The sequence below is a fragment of the Cydia pomonella genome, chromosome 11 (genome assembly GCF_033807575.1).
Source record: "Cydia pomonella isolate Wapato2018A chromosome 11, ilCydPomo1, whole genome shotgun sequence".
Taxonomy (NCBI): Eukaryota; Metazoa; Arthropoda; class Insecta; order Lepidoptera; family Tortricidae; genus Cydia; species Cydia pomonella.
The window spans coordinates 5,886,262-5,910,146 of NC_084713.1; the positions used below are offsets into that span (position 1 = coordinate 5,886,262).

At 39.8% G+C, this 23,885-nt stretch overlaps 2 protein-coding genes across 5 annotated transcripts in view; both read left to right on the plus strand.

The window, feature by feature from the left end:
* LOC133522688 (MORN repeat-containing protein 5-like) overlaps positions 1–9,209 on the plus strand; it is a 42,913-nt gene extending 33,704 nt beyond the window's left edge. For 3 of the 4 annotated variants that reach the window (XM_061858098.1, XM_061858097.1, XM_061858100.1), the window contains 3 exons: positions 3,686–3,853; positions 7,022–7,229; positions 9,006–9,209. In XM_061858098.1, coding sequence (XP_061714082.1) covers positions 3,686–3,853; positions 7,022–7,229; positions 9,006–9,158 — 529 coding nt within the window. In that variant the 3' untranslated portion in view covers positions 9,159–9,209. Of the gene's footprint in view, positions 1–3,685; positions 3,854–7,021; positions 7,230–8,146; positions 8,451–9,005 lie in introns of those variants that run through there. The other variant, XM_061858099.1, reaches the window with a different exon arrangement.
* A 2,826-nt stretch (positions 9,210–12,035) lies between these two features.
* LOC133522696 (dnaJ homolog subfamily C member 21) lies at positions 12,036–20,891 on the plus strand. Its single transcript, XM_061858111.1, is given in 8 exon segments — positions 12,036–12,458; positions 13,425–13,569; positions 14,070–14,217; positions 15,818–16,032; positions 18,465–18,689; positions 19,110–19,460; positions 20,200–20,402; positions 20,404–20,891. Coding segments are annotated over 8 exon segments (1,815 nt in total). The 5' UTR covers positions 12,036–12,267; the 3' UTR covers positions 20,741–20,891.
* The last annotated feature ends 2,994 nt before the right edge of the window (positions 20,892–23,885 follow it).

A 23,885-nucleotide genomic window follows, 5' to 3' on the forward strand; every position in this document is an offset into this window, starting at 1 on the left:
GGTGACCTCTGCTAACCTTTTTGAAAGGTCCTTAAAGAGCTTAAGGGCACTTGGACCCCACGGGCCAAGGGTCTCGACGCCAAAAGGCATGAAATTGTATTCGGCGCCGAGACCCCTATACTTACAATGTTACCGTCTTCTAAATAAGCGCATATGAGACTTACATTGTAATTCGTATAAAACAAGTGATCCATCTTTATTATTCCTCCGGCGCTTTTGTGGAACGTGAACTTGGTCCGAAAATTACACGCCATTCTGTTCGCAAATGGACGGATATGAATTAAGCCGCAAAACATTGAACATTTCTTTGCCCGTTTTGCGTTAAATTATAGCTTGAGACGAGCTTTACTTGTCTGCTTTCGAGGTTCTTTTGGGTGGGATTAATTTGGGGTCCTAAAATATGGCGACCTAATCTTGAAAAATTCCCAATTATTTTCCAAATGTTATTTCTTAACTCTAGCTGATCTCATTAATACAAGAAGATAATTAAATTAAAGATCTAAATTATTAGTTCCAAAAAAGACAAGGAAGATATAAAAGTAAAATTAAATTAGAGAATTGGAAGTCTATAAAAGTATCTCGAGTATTGGCTACGATTATTTACATAAGTACATATACAATTAAATTTTTTATATAGTTCCTTTTCATATATTTACAATACCCTTTACACCGTAAAGTTTACGGGACCCAACGTGCTGCTTTGCGATTTTTGTTTTAATAAAGATTGCGATCAGAAGAACCAACTCTTATCAGATATCGGATAATAAACAAGAAGCGAGTACAGTTACGTTTATAACTTCATTGTCATTGTAAGTGAAAATATGTGAAGTTTATGTCGATGCGAAAAAAATAAATATGTCAACAAAACCCAAACATTACTTTCATATTGGCATCTTTTAATTGTATTTTATATTGTATTTTAATTGTATTTTGTATTTTGTATTTTATATCGAAATATGCAAATGATAACTGTAGAGGAAGCAAAATCGACAATAATATTTTGTAAAAAGTAGCGATGTTGTCGACGCGGGCGAACTGCCAATTTTTTTTTTATACTACGTCGGTGGCAAACAAGCATACGGCCCGCCTGATGGTAAGCAGTCTCCGTAGCCTATGTACGCCTGCAACTCCAGAGGAGTTACATGCGCGTTGCCGACCCTAAACCCGCCCCCCCTCGTTGAGCTCTGGCAACCTTATTCACCGGCAGGAACACAACACTATGAGTAGGGTCTAGTGTTATTTGGCTGCTGTTTTCTGTAAGGTGGAGGTACTTCCCCAGTTGGGCTCTGCTCTAGATCTGGTATGACATCCACTGGCTGTGCCCTACCACACAAAGCGAGATGACATTCACAATGCCCATACCTTTCTTAACAATGCCCATACCTCTCTTTTTTGGATGCTTACTCGGTTATTCGATATCATTAGTTATTTGTATTCGAGTGCATGTAGGTAGCTTGTATTTTCACGCACTGTGGGCTGAAATTCGGCCCCCATTGACATAGAACCAAAGTTGTTTTCATTTTCATTTTTTTAATTAAAGTAGGTGTAACCGCCAGAGGACACCCTGGAGTCAGCTCTCAGCGATAACTCAGTTTAATATTTATTTACGGAGCCTGCTGGTTCGGAAATCCAATTCCTCCCACGGTGGGACGTAGTTGGAGCGTCAAACAAACACCACTTAATTAGATTCTTATTTATTTTGCACTAGCACACACTTAGTCTAGACCTTAGGCACCAAACTTAAGCACTAAAACACTAACACTATAGGCACTTTCACTATAACGTTATTCTAGTACTTACTAAGGTAAAATAACTAAGCGGTCCACGTAACTAGCACTAAAACCACTATTACCACTAATACTGATCACAACTTTAGGGCACTTTCACTTTTTCCTCACTTTTCCTTTTTATTTTCCGATCGCTTGAACTGAACTGAACTGACTGTACTAACTCACTGTCCGCAGGCCGTATCTCGCCTGCTTATATAGGGCGAATACGAGGTCTCGAAAGTAACTCCAGATAATTCGAGAACGGCCTCGTTACGTGGACTTCTCTTTCTTGTGCTATCTCTTTCTCGCATTGGGCGTAGAACTTTCCCCGTATTTAACCACCTTTTCGGGTTTATCTCGGGAACCCTGAGGTTTTCAGTGATGAACCGTACCTTTTTAGAAAGCATTTACGAAGATCTACCCTATTATACTAGTTTCAGCTGAAAATATTCATAAATATAAGAATTATCTCTATCGATAGTTCAACTCCATACAAAAATAACTTTAAGTCTTAATATCTCGATAATTCTAGGCCCAATGCTTACAATGCTTGTGTCTACGGATAGCTAACCCTATTTTCTATCTATACAGGTCACTACGATCCCTGGGGAAAGCCTAACTTGGGAGAAATCAGGTGAAATTGGGTCGCCTCGGCCCGAACATATAAATACCGCGCACCGAAGTCCGCGCCGCTCAGTACGCTTCCGGCTTCCGCAGCGACCGCACCGGCCGCCCACCCGCGGTGATGACGTCACGCAACAAGCTGACACAAAAACGCTATTTTCATAGCGACTACAATTTTATCCTGTCTCCAGCCAATCGACCGATAAGTCAATCATACAAAGTGTGCTTGTGTCAACCTATTTCTATCCCATAGCTAGGCACCCTACAGCCATTTTATCCAGTTTTACGCGTTAGGTAATTCTTTCCGGCCCGGGTCTGCACCGTCCGAGCATTCGTCTCGGCAGGGGTCCATGCTGTCCGTAACAGTAGGTTACGGTCACTTTTGAATTTGGGACAATTAGGCATAAAGAATGTCGTCATTTCGAAAACGAGGAAGGTATAAAAAAAACATGACTAATAAATTATATAATAACATTTTTTTTTTCGGGAATATTCATAAGTAGGTAAAAGAAGTGTAAAGTCCCTATCGTTATTTACGGAATGGGGAGTTAAATATCAGAATGGAAATAGTACAAAAAATCCATTTAAAATCGAATGTTTATCTTAAAAAATAAGTTTTTGCTACAATCTTTTATCGCTGACTGTACTTTTCTTACTACAGTCAACTAATACTCATCCAAATAAAACTAAAAACCGCAAAAATTCGGTAGCGTTGTTTCATTATAGAGCTCCTATAGCCTGTCTTCATCACCAGATCAGCTCGATGGTACCATAATATTGCATTGTCAGATTGTCACCCGACTTGTAAGTATGCATTTTTTTAGTTCAATCGGATATCAGGAAGTGGGTAAAATTTAGCTTACAAGATTTGACCCACACTAATTTACAGGGCAAGTTAAATAAAAGCTCGCTGTCACGCCCTCACCAGACAAAGAATGAAGGACTTTGGAGCAGGCTATCTGGAACCAAAGGAATTTAAAATGCTATTAATTCGGAATTGAGGAGAATAGAATGAGGTTAATAATGGATATTTTTACAGACCTTCATGTCCTTGATGTCTTTATATAAGATTCACATGGAAAAAAAATATATTTTTTGTTTTGTTAAATTTTTCCTTGATTCAGTTAAAATAAAAGTTAAAAAATTACCTTGATTTTTTAACATTTTTGTGAATTAGGCATAGTGATATATAACACATAGAAATATAACCAAATCTCTCGTCAGGCACTCTTATTAGCTTAGCCCTAATCCTCAACTAGCAGTTATTACACTCATGTTTTTCAAACCCTCAGGTTCACGATAGAGATCGATGATGGACTGGAACCAGCAGGTCGCTCGTACCTCACGGCAGAGCAGCCGACTCGCGAAATCCCACCAGGATTCTATGACACGGGGGACGGTTTCTACGACCCGGATAGCAAAATTGTGTTCTCGGCGGAAGACCTAACTCGGATGATCAGGTTTGTATCAATAGCATCACACTCAATTTTTATAAACCAATTCCCTAACAGGGTGCCATGAGTTTTCACACTCTTTAATGTAATAACTATATGTATACCATGGTTTCACAATAAAGATTTCTATTCTATTCTATCCTAATAAGTACATAGATAGATAATGTATCACGGGCGAAATCTGTCAAAACCGAGTCGGGTAAAGGTCGCGTCTATCTCAAGAGCCATTCCTATTGCTTAACTTCATTTGCTACGATTATCTAAATCTTGCAAAAAACAGGATGCTATTTTATTTTCACCAAACTAGCTGGTAAAGACTTTCTTGGTACCTCAAAAACTGATGAGAAAGTTGCATTTTATTCGCATTTGTAGGCAAAGTAATAAAATGCAAATTTTGAGTTGTTTCCTTATGTTGGCTGGTAGAATTGACTATAAAATAATGATTTTGAATGATATGTAATAAAATTAATTTTGAATTGATTCGGTTTGATTTTGTTTGATATTTTACAGTCAGTACTCGTATTTTCCTTCTTCGTCTTGCGTTTTCCTTGCGTTGGTGTGGTGAAAATTATGAAAATGTGTTTCACTCGGTGGCAAAGTTTGTTTCACCCTCATGCCTGGAAACCTTCGTCACGCTCAACAGTTCAATTTTGGAATCTTTTGCTTGCTCAGGTATCAATATTAGCACGAGAGGTTAAACAACAACTTTGTCCCCTTGAAAAACAAATAACTATTTAAATACATTGTGAGTAAGGTATAGTGCTTGTAAATAGGATGATCGAAGAAGTCAAAAAGTTCTAGAACGGCAATCAGATAAAAAGCCTTTAAGCAGCTAAGGTGTTCTGTTAAATTCCGCTGAACGAGTAAGGAACTGAGTATTTTAAAGATCATTGGGGCAAACTTAGTTCAGCAAGTTTTTGGGCATCACGGAGACAAACGGCTTAAATAACCGATAGTAAGACACTTTAATATAATTATGGACGATTGCACATCAAGTGCTATCACGTTACATGTCGACTCTTCATACTTCAATAGTTACAAGAATTCACTATAATGACAGTTCAACTAGGAGGTCCGATGCTATCATGTTTTATAGTTCGTGTCATTCGCAATGACGCGCAGATTTGTCAAATGTAACCTTTAACAATATGACAATACGAGTGAAGTTACGCGTCTTCTTTAATGACATGATCTATTATTTGACTGATATGATGGTATTGACTTGGAGATCACACTTAAACTGGTTCGTCAAAACCGATTATTCGGTAATTAATATAAATAACATCCCTTATCTGTGGTCTCGGGGGAAAATTGAAGCTCGCAAGACCGGAAAGTTACTTATGTGATAAAATTATGCCGCTAGGAATTTTGTGCCCCTTTTGCCCTAATTAAGTATTTCGCACTAATTGTGAGTTATTACTCTTCTGTTGGATACAGTTGAGTTATTGTTTTCACAAAAAAAAAATCACTCACTCAACATCACCACGTTGAGTAAAATGATGCTAGCAATCGTAAATTTGAATCTCACTCGATGCAGTACATTTTTCTTCCATGCCACAATTTTAACGTTACCTACGTTAGGTAAGTAAGTACATTTTTTTAGACAAACGGCACAGGTCTCCTCTCAAATATCTCAATGCACAAGAGGATTCATTGGGTTATATTATAAGTTATATTCTTCCCCCCTGATCCCATTATTTGGGGTCGGGTCTCCTCAACGTCCTTTTTTTTTTTCCAGGGGGGAAAATGCATTCCGCATACCACCCGGGTGCGGGGGGTGACCCGAGTGGTTATGTGGGACTCCCGTCTAGGCTAATGAGGCCCACGGTATACCCACTAAAAACCCCCCATATGCCACCTCGCCGCCTTATTGGTGGGGTTACGGGAACACTTGCGTACTCATCCGCGACCCCACCGGCGGCAGCCGCCCGCGAGCGGCTCCTTCGCGGATGCCCGAAGGCCCTTCACGCTAGGCGCGCCAGATGGTTCGACGCGCCTTCCTCCTCGGCCTCCGTCCTGCAGTGTAGCGGACCCCCCCGAGCCCGCCACAAGGAGGCCACGGGCGCCAGAAAACTCCCCAGCGCCCGGCGGCAGATGAGGTCCATGGTTCTGCCGCAAACCACAACTCGGCTGCAGAGGACAGGGAGAACGGCACACCGTAACACCGACACTCCTCTTCCTCTGCAGCCCCACCAACGCCGCTACAGCGGAACGGCCCCGCCAAGGTCGCAGGGGATAGGGAGAGTGGCGCATCGTGATACCATCACGCCTCTTTCCCTGCGATCCCACCTCGGCCGTCGAGGATAGGGAGAACGGCTAACCGCAATACCGACACTCCTCTTCCTCGACGGTCCACCTCCAACGCGTCACAAGCGGGCTTATCAAGCCCACTTGGAGCGTCCTCCTCGGGCCAGCCAGCACCTCAAACAGGCCGGCCCTGGTTGCCTCTTCGCTTCACCGTGGGAGACCAAGCCACGGCTACTAAGCCCCTCCACCACGACAAGGTGGGCAACCCTCGGGGGGCTCCTCAACGTCCTGCGCCAAGTCCTACGATCTTGGGTTGTCTGTTGGAGCACCTGGGCTTTCTTGAGGTATCTTTATATACTTGCCCGTTTATATACGTGTGTTATATTATAAGTTATACACTAACATAATGCGGATTGGATTTTCCCATACACATTTACTTCGCAGGCGTAGTTATGCGTAGTTGCGTATGATGTTTTCTTTCAACAAAAAGCAATTGGAAAATATTTAATGAATGATATTTTGCATCTGAAGTCTTGGAAAACTGAATGTTAGATTTAATTCAAATCGTAAACTTTATTGCCCAGACATAAGGTCCACTATACAGTTTTATCGCAAAGAATGGTTTTTAAGCTGCACGCCATATTGCTCAGCTCAGATATCAGCCATTATCATCAAAGTGTACCCTTAATGTTATATTTTACCGGATTAAGTTTACCCAAATTAAGAGAATTTCACTTGAAGTCGGAAGTGGTGGATTTGCCCTAAGGCCAAGTAAGGCGGGGCCTTGAGTGTCCAGATATGACGAGGGGCGGCAGTCTATTAGATGGGTACTGAGAAAGGTGCGGCTAGAACTTGCCATACACACTGGGTGGCCAAGACTGCAAATCTGCCACTGGAAGTCGGTTGAAATTACTATTTCGCTTTCAGAAAGCCCTGCGCCCGCGAACAAAAGTGGATCATGGATAACTGCCGCACCAATCCCATGAGGCCCCTGGGACCCAGACCTGACCTGTACGAGGAGTGGTCCTCACCCAAAACGGAGCCAGATGTGGAGGTGAAAAGAGTGGGGCCCAACCAGCCAAGCTTTGCATGTTCTAGAAGCCGGTCGCATTTGGTGATTGAGGACACGGTTTCAGTAAGTTTCACATAACGTTGGAGTTTCTGATTATTCGCAGCAATTTTTCGACAAAGCTAGGTAAGGTTTATGTGAGGAAGACCGTCTACAAGCTCTTCCACCGTCACTCTTGCCTTTTTACACATACCTACTCCGGACAGAAGAACTGACAGAAGTTCGGTAGAGCAGAAGGAGAGAAGCTCTTCCTTTCTGACTGTGTCTGAGCGAAGTATATATATGTACCGACACAAATACTGCAATAAATTTAAGGTATATGCCAGACTTCCCTACATTAACCTTTAAACAAAGTACAAAGTAGATAATTAGTATAAGTAGTCATGTAGTGGCTACCTGTATTTCGAGGTTCATTTCAATGAGACTAGAACTTCCTAGTCGTGAAGTCTCTTAAGATATTCAGTTTTCATGTTCTAAGTTTCTAGCCGTTATTCATAATAACTGGCCCAAGATCGGACCATATATTCTTAGGCATTCAGCACCATGATTCAATTTTTAAGCGTCATGAATCTCTGAAGGACCGATTACAGACTACAGCGCAAACAACGTTCCAGTTCCCGAAACAAGTTATTAATCATAGCCTTCAGTTGTTTTTCTTTATCAAGTCTTAAAGGTCACAAACCAAAAAACTCTTCACAACCCTTTTAACTTGCCTAAAACTATTGGTTTGACAAAGGCTCTTTAGTTTCCTGTATAAAAGTTACTAAGGTACTAAGTAATAGTTGAAGTATATATTTATCTCTATTCATAAAACTTACCTGTTACAAACATCTGTTAAGTAAATTGTTATTTCTTTCTAACAAACATTAATGTCAAAAAGACGGATAATGCCAATGTTTGCTTTCTGAGTATAAAAACCCGTTGCACACACCCATACCGTAGTCAGCCTAGTCATGATAAATGCTCATTCCCACGTATTTCAGGACACCGCGTTTGCCCACCTACGCGCGGATTCTACGTCGACTTCCAGCTTTAGCAATTAATCTTATTTAGATACTTAGGCTGTCTAGTTGTATAAATTACATACATATATTTATGAGTATAATTTCTGGAATAGTACCTAGTGAGAAAACTTTGCTTGGTTTTGTAAAACCTATTTGTCATGTAGGTATTTTCTTGTGTTAGCATCTATCGATTGAAGCATGTGGCATGTGTGGCAATATAATTGTAATAGTAGTAACTAAATAGCGTTATTTTAATGAATAATAAATATTTTTAATCTTTAAATTGTCTAATTCATTCATACTCGTGCACCTAATTAATATAACTTTGAAGGGGCAAATAGGTACCTACTTACTTACCTGATTTAGCCAGGTACTTACCTATATCAAGCAGAACCCTAGAATGTAGTAAACGTGTCCTCAACCCCAATTACAAAACAGCTGGTAAGTTCAGTCGGACCTAGTGTGTCCGTAGGGACCACTGCGCTACCTTACATACACCGGTAAATAAAGAGTTAAACGCCCTTTCACCGCGACCGCATTTTTCTCAGTACCAGAAAAAAGGGCAAGATTGAGCACAGTGGAAGGACCTCGAAGTTTTTATTTTTGGTTGCGTAAAGGGTTGTCGCAGCTTCCACGACTGACCATTTACCGTACAAAACAGTTCATTAGGTGTGCTCTTGGGTCCTACCTACCTACCTATTATTTAAATATTACAAAAATAGTCCTGGAGAGAGTCGCAAACTCCCGGTGTTTGTGACTCTCGCCATGCAAATTCATTCCCTCGGGCATTCCCTGCAGCTGACATACTGAGGCTCTTGGACACGTTGTTGCTTCGCAGGGTATAGGCGTATCCTCAAAAGATCAGAAGAAGGACGGGCAATCGGTCTCCACTTCAATGAATTCTCGCAGAGCTCTCACCTTTCGTCTTTTGTCGCACTACGATGACTTCCCAGTTGAATACATTGAACAAGAAATAAAGAAGGATAAATAAACATGCTTGGTCAATCTAGTAATGTAATTGGCTATTAAAGGTTTTTCCGATTTTGATTGTTTATCTGAACTAAATCCTCATACCTAGACGATTACCTATATTTCTAAATTTTTGATATAAATAACACGATGTACATACAACCAGTGTGAATTTCTGTATCCTCTAGTTTCAAAGTAATGTTTCTAGTTTGCATTGCTACGTAAAGCCACTAAAGCCTATACATATCTGAAGACCGTCGGGCATCAATACTTTGTGCATACGCTGCAGTTTCCTGATGATGATTATCAGACCGATAACAATTAAGTATAGTTAAGTACTTACACATGACAGAGGTCTAGGCACCGCTGAAAAGAAGCTAAGGGATACCTATGCTAAGGGACGCGCCTAGACTTTACCTACTCCAAGAACTGAACTTAAAATATTATAGGGAGCGTGCATGAACTGTAGGAGGCAGCAGCCACAGGAGCCGTCAGATTTTTGGCGCGAGGCGTAAATGTGATGCTTTTTGTTTCGATGTAGCCCAAAAGATGGCAGAACCTACTATGCACAAAAAAACACGTGACGTGTACATGTGCATGTTTATGGTTCCGATTCAGGCCACAAGATGGCAGACCCTCCAATGCGCACGGTCCCTATATCCTTGTAAGGCCCATGGTTCAACCCGTAAATTACTTCAATGTAATTTAAAACATTTTCCAATGGAACGGAGTTGCATTTACTTTTGTTTGATCGATTTCATAACAAATAAATTTAACCATTTGTAAAAAAATACAATTGGTATGATGGATAGGGCCTTAGGAGGTTAGAAAGTGTGTTTTTAATAGCATCTATTATAACTTCCCATCCAAAAAGCTACCTACTGCATTACGTAACCATGCGTAACAAAAATCCTAATATAAAATAACGGATTTTACTCCTTCGCAGATTGAGAAACGAGGGTGCATTTTATCTGATTATGCCACAAAAGGGCCACTCGTGACAGCAGGTCGTGACGGTCCACATTTTGCATCCATTTTGCAAAAGATGATTACACTGAGATATCTCAAGGCAGCTGGGGGCTAATTTGATAGTTTCGTCTTGTTTAATTATGTTTAATTAGATAATCAATCCTTCAAATTGCTTTTATGCTAAATGGACAGGTACAAATTAGTCTGGGAACGTGACACTTTTGCAACCATTCATCCCGATAGAAGCTTTAATTTTTTATTTTTTATGGAGGATAGGCAGGCGTTTTACCACGATCACAACTGATGGCAAGTGATGATGCGGTCTACGGTGGAGCACGCCTACCTATGAGATACCTATTTACTCTAGCCTTGAAGTAAGTAAGTATTTTGACTTGCAAAGGGAAATATTAAATATACTTATTTCGTGAAACGGAAAACGATCCTTGCTCTGGCCCGACGTCGGATCCGACATCAGACTCACCCTCAAGGATGGATCTAATGTAATGGGGTTGGCAACTGTCGAAGGTTTGCATAGATGGCGCCATCATAGCTTGCCCCTGTCTCTAGTTTTGTTCTATGAGATTTGGCTTAAAGTACTGGAATCCAGGTCACAAAATTCCAAAAAAAAAACAAGAATTTGTCACAATTCTAGGGATTGACAGGGCAAGCTATGATGGCGCCATCTGTTTAATACTTCGACCGGCCAACCCATGGCCAACCCCATTCTGGCAACTTTGTCAGTGGAAAAAGGCGCGAAATTCAAAATTTGTATGGGAAATCGATCCTTCCTAGACTTTTTAACTTTGTCGCCTTTTTCTGATTTGCCAGAATATTATGAGCGTTTTTACCGTGCTCAGACGAATCGACAACAACACACGATGTCTTCCTGGAGATCACGGGGATACATTTGGTATAATGTTAGGCCAAGATAACTCTGCAACGATTTAGACAGCTCAGACTGTGCACAGTTTGGGCTATCAAAATCGCTGCAGACTTATCTTGGTCTAACTTTCTTAAATACTTGCCTTCCAACTAATTGCATGGAAAATATTAATAATTATACTTTGCAGTCTTTGCAGTATGGAATCATTTTTTATTAATTTGAAATAGCCTCTGGCAAACCAATTGACGTATGGCTAATTACGTCTTAATTGCAGTAAAAGAGAAAGATGCCCGCAGTTTGCGAACTTCGGAGTTTGCAAGGTGTTCGTGGTAGGCCCTCAAGTGCTAATTACATCCACACTTTATCAGGCCTGATATCAGGGCTATAACCGCGAAAATCAACATTCGTCAATTGCGAGCATTTTTGTCTGTCACTCTAATTACGTCTTAGTGAGAATAAAATAAAAGATCTCCACAATTTGCGAATTTCGGTTTTCGCGGTAGGTCCCCAGGCCTGATAAAGTGTGGATGTAATTGGCACTAATGGATGGACCCGGGTATGTCCTTAAACTACGTCCAAAAGAGAGGTATGGGCAATGTGAATGTCATCTCGCCTTGTGTGGTAGGGCACAGCACTCAGCACAGCAGATGTCATTCCAGATCTAGAGCAGAGCCCAACTGGGGAAGTACCTCTTGACCCTACTCATAGTGTTGTGTTCCTGCCGGCGAGTAAGGTTGCCAGAGCTCAACGAGGGGGATGGGGTTAGGGTCGGCAACGCGCATGTAAGTCCTCTGGAGTTGCAGGTGTACATAGGCTACGCAGACTGCTTACCATCAGGCAGGCCGTATGCTTGTTTGCCACCGACGTAAAATAAAATAAAAACTAATATACTACTGCAATTCGGACCATTTCACCGACGTCATAAAAAACGTTTCGTTCGTTCGTAAATTCCCACATGGTAAACTTTTCCTATTATCCTATCATGTCAAATGGACGCACCGCGTACAAGAATGCTTATACGTATATTCGGGAGTTAAGTTTAGTCGGGTAATACCTTCAACTTCGGTGATGTGATTCGAAACGTTTCTTCAAAATAGATCGATACTGTTTTTCCCAGGAAAAACTGAATATGCAGTTCCTTTACAATAATTTGTTAGTTTATCATCGCTAGCTGTTAATTTACAATTTTTAAATTCAGTAAAATATATTCAGTTTCCAAGTGTTAACCTTACTTATAACAGGCTGTGAACTTAACAAGGTAGAATAGAATGATCTCAAAATGAAGTGCCACTACGAAGTTTTAAATGTAGCAAAGGAGGCGAGTGCATCAGAAATTAAGAAGGCCTATCGAAAGTTAGCTCTACAATGGCACCCGGATAAAAACTTGGACAACCTTCAGGAAGCGAAGGAGCAATTTCAACTCGTGCAAACCGCATATGAAGTGCTCTCTGATCCTCAGGAAAGAGCATGGTAAGTAAATCAACCTTTCATTACAAAAACTGAAATGTGTGCAGAGAAAATTGGTATTTGTTTTGTAAAATGTTGGATAATAGCCTGGGATTAATATAATCAAACAAAGTTATCTAATAAATACCACGCTTTTTTCTTTCTCCTAAACCATAACATACTTAACGATAGCTCATATCAAAATTCGATTAAGTATACTTTCATTTTTATTTTATATGCAAAAATAAGTATAATAAAAGGTCACAAAAATCAGAAAAATAGAATTAAGTTAACTTGTTGCAGAAGTTTCAGGGGTTTAACTTATGCCTTATTTCACAACAACATGTAAACAATTTTAGCTGTTAATATGTAATTTCATGTGAGGAGGATTAAGATTTCAAAGTATGACCGTAAATTCTAACACTATTACATTATTATTAATTTAGTTTTAAAAAATGGACTACCCATTTTTCAATTAAACTTTAGCAACGCACCATACAAGAAAAATTGGCAGTCAAAATCAATGGTCCTAGAAAAAAATATTTTCATTTATATTTATTTATAATCTAATGAAACAAAACAAAACTCTATTCCATTAAATAATGGTTTATATTTCATTTGACATCATTTTTACTAGTATTAGAACCATGGGATCCTTGCACTAATGAGTTCTTTGGAACATATGTACAAAATAATCATAATTTTGATATTTACCAGCTGCTTTTCGGTGAAGGAAAACATTGTGACTGGATTAAACCTTATAGTGCCGAGTTTCCCTTCTCGATTCGAAGCAGTGGGTTAAAAACTTGTATCAATGGCAATTCTTAGGATCAATTGCTAATTGGATCCCAGGCTTCCATGAACCGTGGTGAAAATCGCGATAATACAAGGAAGATAATGATGATGATAGGGACCTTTTTTCTTTGCAATAAAGTTTACGAATGGCTGTGTGGAAAATGATATGGTGCAATGGTAAATTTGAATTTCCAGGTACGACAACCACAGGGAGCAGTTACTGCGAGGTGCCGGCAGCTCGTACAATGATGACAGCCTCGATGTTTACCCATACTTCAGTCCGTCCTGCTACAAAGGCTTTGGAGATGATCCTAAAGGCTTCTATGGAGTTTACTCTGAAGTAAGAATTTGTTTTGTTACATGCAAACCGAAAATGAGATTCTCAAATTATATTTAACTAATTTAGCTGTTTAATGAAGCAAAAACTATCTGAAAAAAATTATTTATATTCCTAACCTGGACTGGCATAATGGCTTAGTTCTTTTAGTTCCCAGGAACCCTGGGATGTATTTATTCTCTTTAAAATGAACCTAATCAGGAATCTGTTAAGGAGGCAGCTAAAGTGTTAGGGCTTATAGTTAAGGGCTTAATTTTAAGCCCAACATTGGAATGTGAACTATTTTCATTCATGTCTTTATCCCACATTAATCAGTTTTTAATACATACTATAATGTTTATTGGACCATCTAAGAATTAATTCATTTAAACTTAGAAAACTATTTTTAAGGAAAGATATTCCCATAGTTAAATATATTTTACTTAAGGTATTTCCATAATGTGCATATACATCATAATCATCGGAAATAAGTAAGGTACTTATTTCCTTAACAAATATTCCAGGTATTCTCCAAGTTAGCCGCCGAGGAAAATGACTTTCTTGACGACCCCGAGGAATTGAATGCAATCCCAAAGTTTGGCAACTCTACTACCCCTTATGAAGATGTTCATGAATTCTATGCTTTCTGGACGTCATTCTCTACCAATAAGAGTAAGTTAAATTTAGCTTTTGTGATATCATTTCAATTTATATTGTATTTTTCCCAGTATCAGTATTGGCTTCAGTCATGCATATCTATCACTGTTTCAATAGTGTATGAGTAAGCCTCAAATGCTATGTATAAGCTCTACTACTATACCACGGAAGGTACATGAAGTAGTTAGTTTAGTTTAGTATTAGAAAGAGGGCACATATTTTACTCTAACGAGTTTGATGCTTTCTGGATGTCATTGTCTACTAATATGTTATGTCTTCGCATATTATAGTCGTTAGATTTGTAGCTGGCCGAAGGCTAATCCTTTGTCTATTGTTGAGTAAAACCGCACGTGCTACCACCTGCATAAAAAATGGCCCGGTCACTTTAACTGGTTATTAAATTACAAAATCTATGAAAAATAATTTTCGGTGTCTTGTGTGGACCCTCTACGGTTACTAAGTGCCGGCGAGTCGACCGCTACCGAACCGGTCTCAAATGTGTCCTCGAGATGCGGAACAAAGGCGCGTTATCGGAGAGCTCATCTACACTGTTTTTTTGAGCGTTTGACTAGCTCGCGCTCAGGTGCCAATAGGCGGGTCCACACAGAGCGAGCAGCCTCGCGAGGAAATTTCCTCGCGCGTTAAACGACGGTCCTCGCGCGGCCACGTGCTCGTGAACTTTTGCCTCAGCTGAGCCAATTTGCTCGGCAAGATGGCGTCCCTCAGTCAGCTGTTCAAAATGGTGCTGCACATATTCACTGCCGTGCCTCGTGTATGTTTTATTTTGCTTTTCAAAGCAATCCAAACGAAAACGAACAAGTTGATTTTAGGTGAAACAAATCTATAAATATCAATCACGATAAGGAAATCAGCTCTTTTGAGGTTAGAAAATGGAGTCAAGACGAATTTTAAACGCATTTGAAAATAAAGAGTGATTCGACCTGTTATGTTCACAATTACCTACACGTAAAACCGAAATGACAAGACACAAATTGAAGAAAGGTATCACTTTCAGGCAAATGGTGCTGCCCACGCAGCGATATTTAGCGATGGAAGACTCGTACACCAGTCTCCGTCTATTTATGAAATTTATAATCAAATTAGACATCAATCCTCTCTAATTCCCCTTTTTGTATAGTTGGGATCTCTAGCTTCCCATATCATGTATTTGCTACCTAAAATCATCTACATTCCTCTTTGGACCACAGTGCTAACTCGTCAGCATTATTGTACCTACCACCCATTATCCTAACTGCCTTCTATAATTAATAACAACTGCTCTACTTTTCATTTACTTTCCGAATGTGGACAAGATAGGAATGTGGACAAGATAGGAAAGTGACGATATAGGAATGTTGACGAATCAGAACTGTGGACCATATGACAATAATGGCAAGTTAAAAAGGTGATGAAATAGGATTAAGGACGAAGCGATCCAGAGACCTGAGCTACCGAGACTTCATTCGAGGACAGCGAAAATATCCACCATATGCGCCTAGCGACATATTCCGCAAGAGTATTAACTTCTTAAATGGCTACCACCACCAAGTCATATCGCATTGTTTTTCTGTATGGCCATGCCTCTAGTTTTTTCCGTATGATTTTCCTCCAACAGGTTTCGTATGGCTAGACCAATACGAGATATCCCAGGGCGACAACCGCCGAGTCATAAAGCTGATGGAAAAGGAAAACAACAAGATACGACAGAAAGCGCGCAAGGAGAGGAATGAGGAGATAAGGAGACTGGTCAGCTTTGTGAGGAGGAAGGACAAGAGGGTCATTGAGCATACGAAGCAGCTTCAGGAGAAAGCTGAAGAGAATAAGAAAAAGGTGGGTCTACACTTTTATTATACATTTCTCCCTTTTTCATTCACTATTGGAAGTACACGGTTATGCTCAGGGTCGGATTTAGGGGAGGGCAACCGGGGCTACTGCCCGGGGCCCCCACAATAGAGAATTCGGTAAATTTACCATTTTATTTGGAAAAAATTTGGGGCCAGGGGGCCTCCACTCCTTTATTGCCCGAGGCCTCCAGACCTCTAAATCCGGCATTGGTTATGCTGATAGTATTTTGTACATACCTGCAGTGGCAGCATGGTTCCATTTATATCATCTGTCACTACGCCCGTCACTTTCGCGCTTACATACTTGTTGGAACGTGACAGGCATGATGACAAATGATAAAGAGTCGACCATCTTAGGGGTTATAATAGGGGTTTTGAAAACTCAAGGACCGTAGCTACAAAACGAATCGAAGTACATAACAATACTGCTGTTATGATCCTATAGACAGGGCCCTTGCCCGCCGCGCTTTTTATGAAGTTGATTTCGATGTCGCTGGCAGTCATTTAATCGACCAATAGAAGTGGAGTAGAATAACGTTTTTTTTTTTTAGTTTATGGGCTGTTTCCAACCACATTCCTACTTTTAGTATGGTCAAATCTGGTGAATACGTCGTTAGTGTGTGATTCGCAAATCGCGAACGCACTGCAAATCCGTAATGCAGCACAAAGCGAAAAGGCGCGTTTGCCAGACCTAGGAGAGAAATATCTCTACAATATAAGTACTTATGGGCATTGTGAATGTCGTCTAGCTTAGTGTGGTAGGGCACAGCACAGCGGATGACATTCCAGATCTAGAGCAGAGCCCAACTGGGGAAGTATAAATTTCAACAGGATAAATTTTCATACATAAGTTAATCAATTATCACATCATTTTTCATAAAATACGATATTAATCCATGAAGTTGTACAGTCAGCGTCAAATACTTTGTAGCAGTCAAAGTGGCCAAATAGTTCGGTACACCATACTAAATATATGGTGTACCGAACTATTTGGCTACTTTGGTTGCTACAAAGTATTTGACGCTGACTGTACCTAAAGTGGAGGGCGCTCTCATTTTGTTTGCCATACTAAATTGAACCTTATCCCCGAGCTACAAAGGTGTTCGTGCCAAATTAGAGAAAATGTACTCAATCCGCCTAGGTATACATTATGACACGCACGAATCCTTCCGCCATTGCAGTGTCACAGTTGGTCGTCTGTTGCGCGGCCTCTGTCAAATTGTTCATCAATGACCCTACTAATAGTGTTGTGTTCCTGCCGGTGAGTAAGGTTGCCAGAGCTCAACGAGGGAGGGAGGGTTGTTAGGGTCGGCAACGGCATGTAACTCCTCTGGAGTTGCAGGCGTACATAGACTACGGAGACTGCCTACCATCAGGCGGGCCGTATGCTCGTTTGCCACCGACGTAGTTTAAAAAAAAAACTTAAGATAACATTGTAAGAGGGGGCCCTCTTTATTGGTGTAGGATATTTCATGTCATGCCAAGCTTAAGTTTTCTATTTAGGTTACAAGATCGCAGACTCACCTACGCGCAAGGGAACATAAAGGAAGCAACACCTTAGGGCTGCACAACGCATTTTTTAACGCGCCGTAAACGCGCGTTTTGGGAACGCGCGTCGACAGCGAGTGTTGTTTTAACTAGCGCATTATTAAATTAAATTAAATTAAAATTAAAATTATTTATTTTCGTAAAATATACAGGTGTTTATAAAGTAGGGGATAGTGCTACCCGGTAAAAGAAAATTTGCCTGTATTGGGCAACACCGCTCTTCCTTAATTTACAGATTATAATATGCCTACTTGAATAATAAAATATCTTTACAGTACCTACATATGGCGCTACTTTACCGCACTAGGGCGAAAATTAGCATATTACGATACTGTGTCGACCATTTTAAAGGGTCATATGTACTGTAAAACGTTGTACGATACATGTGCGAATAGGTAATTCGCAACTCGTGTCGATTTAAAACACTCCCTTCGGTCCTGTTTTAATTTATCGCCACTCGTTTCGAATTTCCTATTTTTCGCACTTGTATCGTAATGTACTATTATCTATTAACCTTTTGAACGCCACGTCGATCGCACGCGGCGCGTAATCGTGAACCTTGTCGGTACGAATGAAGGTTGATATTGGGCTGTAGCCGCGCGCGTCATATGACATCTTTGGCGGTCAAAAAGTTAACTGCCGGGATTTCCTAGAAAGACTGCTAAAAAAACGGATTTGGCCAGCGCGTCTGCATCGATACAAACGCACGTTGTAAGCGCGTTAGCATCGCGTCTGTATTGATACACACGTGCGTTGTAAGCGCGTTAGCATCGCGTTTTTGATACAAGTCTCATTTCCAAGAAGAATTAAGGAACACAACTCATTATAAATCTCAATGTTTTATTGACAAAACAAATTGTGATATTTCAGGCCGAGCAGCTAAGACGCGAAAGAATAATACAAAGACAGAAAGAGATAGAAGAGGCGAAGAAGCGAGAGGGCGAGAGCTCTTTCATGCAAAGCGAAGATTATCAGAAAAAGCTGAGTGAAATCGAGTCGTTACTGGCTGAGGAGTTTGGGCTGTCGTCCGATGATGACACCATCAGTGAGGGGGGCATGGAGAGCAGCAATGAAGAGAGCTCGAAAACTGAGGAGGTGAGAATCATTATTACTTTAACCTGTCAGAACCCGGACATTTATACAGTTTGAATTGTAGCCATACTACTCTGCATAGAGACATAAGTCATACAGAAAAATGTTTATTTGGCAGTTCTATGGGACAGTCAACATTTTTTTCGCGATTTCGGCATTAAGTATATAAAATAAATAAAAGTTGTTCAGTAAAACCTATAAAGTCACTACTGATTCGGTCATATGATGTTTTTTGAAAAACAAATTATATCCAAATTGAAATTAATGCAGTATGATACCTAGCGTCCTTGCGGAAGACTCGTACAAATTTTTAATCCCCTAGTTTAAGGGGATGAAAATTTGTATGAGATGTTTTAGTTCTTTAATATTTTAAGAACATTATTTGCGCCCATTCTTTTAACCAATTGTGTATTTAATTTACAGGCCAGCGAAGCATCGAAAGCAACGCCCAAAACAAAATCAAAAGCGGCGATCAAAAACCTATACTGTTCAGCTTGCAACAAACTCTTCAAAAACGTAAAATCCTTCGAAAATCACGAAAATAGCAAGAAACATAAAGAAAATGTATCCAACATGGTCTTAGACGACGATATTGAGATATCAGGTGATGAACATGATGTGGATGAAGAAAATGATCCTCCGCTTGAGACCGAGGAGCCGAAGGAATTGAACGGGTTAACTGAGAGTGAAGTGGACCATGTGGGTAACTCCACTTCGGATATTGAAGACAACGACATTAGGGAGACTTTGAGCGACGATTCTGATAAAGTGCAGGTGAGTTTTCATTTGTTATGTAGGTAACTAGGTACGTTACCCGTGCCGGTCAGTCGTCGAGACACACCGAGGACGATGTGCACATACTGCTCCCTTCTCGTCTCGTCCTTCTGACTTGGTAGGTTTTCGAGAGGCTCTCGAAGAGTGTGTCATTACAGCTGACATCATTTTTTTCGCGAGCGAAAGGGTTTTAAGAAACGGTAAGGTGAAATTATGACCTGTCAGCAGTGATCAACGATAAGAAGACGACAAACTTTAGTGTAGTTTATTATCAACCTCTCAACTCCCGGCACTGCAAACTATCACGCGTTTTTGATTTTTCATACATTTTCTATGAAATTACATTCTGCCATCGTGATATCGCGATAGTGGGAGTTGAGGGGTAAAAGGCGGCGGTGGTGACTTCCATACAAAAACAGGAGCTAACGATGGTACTTAAAAAAAAACATTGTGAAGATTACCTTATTTCCATTTGCCTTGGCCGCGACACATTAGGGGTCTCGCCGAATGGCGATACATAATTTCGGCTCGGTACTCGGCGAGTCCCGCACGTCTGGTCGCGGCTAAAACATAAATGACACCACAACCCATCGCGCCAGAAGGATTAGGTACCCTTGTCTTTTTCAGTCTTTGTTTTGCGCGGAATGAGGTTTTACGATCCCGGTCGTCAGTTTGGTTTGCGTCTACTATAAATACAAATTTTGGAATATTTTTTCATTACAAAATTTCTGCTCCACAGGCTCTACCGAAAAGCCAGAAAAAGAAGAAGAACAAGAAGAAATCTTTCATACCCATGCCAGAAAGCGAAGGAAATGACAGCCACGACGAAATGAGTTTCAACGAAATAGAGGGGCCCGCGCGCAGCCGTAAAAACAAGAAGTTCAACATGCTCAAGAGCCAAATACAGGCCAAGAAGGAAGCTAATCTCAAGAAAGGGTCCCAGAACATCCACAGAAAACTTATACGAAGTCTCAAGCACAACCCCCACTGATGACGCCTTAGGCGAAGCCACATTACCCCAAGACAAGCCTGCGCTACCCAAAATGACCAGAAACATCAAACCCAAGAAACAAATGGACCGGAAACCCGTACGAATCAAAACCACAGAAACAGAAGATTCTAGCACCGCACTCAATCTTAGATGTGCAGTATGTCAAACAGACTTTCCCTCAAAGAACAGATTGTTTGAGCACCTTAAAAAGACGGGACACTCTGTTCCACTCCCCCAAACTAGTTTCATACAAACTAAAAAAGGGAAGAGATCTAATTCTAATAGATAAACGTGCAATCAATTTAGATAGGGTGGAAAGTATTAATAATTAATGCATTGAAAATCATTGTGATTTTATTTTACTCTAAAAGTGACTATCAATCTACATATTTATTAAATTAAAACTATGATCACTGTCAATAAAATACGCATAAAGAAAACAGTTATTTCATTTCAGGCTCTGGGCTTAGTTAGGTACCTTTTTCTTAAACAATTTCTTCATATCATTAACCAATTTATAAGCAATTATATTTTTGTCTTTGACATAACAATTAAAAACATGAAAAAAAATTAAATACTTTAAACACAATAATAAACCTAAAAGCAATAAAGTATTAAGTAAAATAGTCACTTAAGATTTTAGTTGATTACAGATAAACCATGTTTCATTATCTTGATTGTGCGAAGCGCGTATAGCACGAGATCCCAAGCAAAAGTGAAAAAACACAAGTTTTTGAGGTGGTTATGTATGATAAATACAATACTTGAATAAAAGTGAACGGGTACAGTGAGCTGCGAAATTGCATGGAGAAATTATGAATGAATTCATTGATAGTCTCTATGCACTGTTATGGCTGATTGTACTATACTTACTTATTGTTAGCTTCAAATATGTCATGGTCTAGCTAGCCTCACATTCACTTTTAACCTTTTGAAAGCCAAGAACACCTAAAGGCGTCGTAATTTCGTAACTAGTTGTTCCCACAGTGCCAAGGACAACTATAGGTGTAATGGCCGACGCTGTCAAAATTACCTTCACACTTTCGAGTAAGGTTTATAGTAGCTCCCTTGCGCCCGGGATATTGGCGTTTGAGTGATGATTGTGTTTATGAGTGATATAAAGGGATATTGGTGTTTGAGTGATGTTTGTGTTTATGAGTGATATAAAGCTTTCAAAGGGTGAATGTAGACACAACACAATTTAAGCTACAATCTGAAATATTTGTCCTTAGTCCTTGTGAATCATGTCTTTCGAAAAATATGCATCTTATACAATAAATAACTAAAGCTTTCAAACATTTTGGTAACAAAAACCAACATAAGGAACTCCCAGATTTTGAAACAGTTATGTTTTCCCTTATATATAATGTGTGACATAAAGTAGCAATAATGTGTTACAACATTACCTTAATTAATAATACCTACCTATACTGGTTATAATCAATATTACACCTTTGCACAATAAAAGCCTGGTCCAAGGAAAGAAGGAAATGCATAATTATAACTTTTCCCACAATTAATCTTACAAATTGGCAAATATCTAAGGACGGGCCTTACGGGCAATAAGAATGGGGCCAATAAATAAATAAAATAAAAATTGATTATTTCGGACCATAATCCATAGAAATTGGTTAATTTGGCTTCTTAAAAAATCTATGTTAGTCATATGAACTATATCTTCATGTGTGTGCCAGTACAGAAGTGGCACACACACGAATTTGAGCCAATCTAGCTCGCGTTGTGGCATTAGACTGCACGATTGGCTTGAATGCGTGTCCATAACACTGCTGTGTTGGCTCCATTCTTATTGCCCGTAAGGCCCGTCCTTAGATACATGTCAATGATCTCACATGACAAAAAAAATTGAGACAATCTATGTATAAATTAATTATTTAAATGTGTTTAACTACAGTGTATTTATTTGTATGTCTATACATACATTTACATTTATCATATAACAAGTTGTGTAACATTATAATTATGGCAGCATGGCATTATAGCATAGCCAGAAATACTCATTCAAACTCTGGTATATCAGAAAAGCTATAACCTGGATATTCCTTATATGCATAGTAAGCTATCCTAATATGATAAACTCCTGGTAAAAACATAATTCCTCCTAACACTATCATAGGCCACAGTCGGTCTGAATACTTGGTATCAATATGTCCCGTAACTATCAGACTACCTACTAATAACAGTATAGAACCAACAATGAACAGGAAAGTAGCTAATGTGATGGCTTTCCATGGGATCTTTGGAGGAGGGATGTCAAATTGTGCATCAGAGAATCCGCTGTCATCACTGGGCACTTGGAAGTATCCATTGTTTTGCCTTCTTGCTCGGAATCTTGACATTTTGAATTGGAAGATATGTTCTGTAACAGAAAGAAATATGTTAAACAATTGAGGAGTTACTACTAATAAGTATCATGGCTTAGCTTCATCGAATTGAGAGCTTTGGCAGAGGCGATTGCATATGTTAAATCATTTAAGACCGGAATTTTTGTTATATGTACGGATTCTAGAAGTGCTTTACAACATTTGGCTCGATGCACCTCGAACTTTCGAGGAGCACCGATAGCCTATACTATTCTTAAAACTTTAAATGAGTTGTCGGAGTCAAGTATTAAGATACATTTGCAATGGGTGCCATCTCATATAGGTCTAACTGGGAACGAATCTGCTGATAGATTTGCTAGGGAAGCTGTAACCGAAGGAATAGTATGTAATTGTTTACCATACCATACTGATTGTCTAAATATAGTACGTTCTAAATGCCGAGATTTATGGAAGGAGCATTTCGATGAGAGGTCTCTGAACAAAGGTATATGGTACAGAACAATTCAACCTAATCTGTGTCAAGTGCCATGGTTTAGAGGATCTGGTATGGGTAGGTTAGACATTGTAACAGCCCTCAGACTTCGATCTGGACACATTCCACTTAACTGCTTTGCTTTTTTGATGCGCAAGAGTCATTCACAAAACTGTACGGAATGTGGGACAAGAGAAGATGCTACTCACATTATGATGGAATGCATCCGAAACGAAGCTGACAGGCAAGCTTTTATAATTAAGCATAAAATCAATATATTCAATGTGGGTACATGTAACGATATTTTAGCACACCCTTTGTCTAAAAAAGCTAAAGATTTGTACAAACTTGTCAATTTAGGAATTAAGCGACGGTAAAATTGTGATTTTGATTTGTAACAATGGGGGTGACATCATCAAACATGATAAAACCCCTTTATTTAATAAAGATTAAAAAAAAAAAAAAAATGGCTTAGCTTGGCTCCAATCAAGTTTTATGCCTTCAAGTCCCCGGCTATAGAATTGAATGTGCTCCCGCCATTTGCATTCCCTGATAAATAGGACCTCAGTCTCTTTAAAGCAAGAGTGAGTAGGTTACTACGGAACCGGTAAGCTCCATCT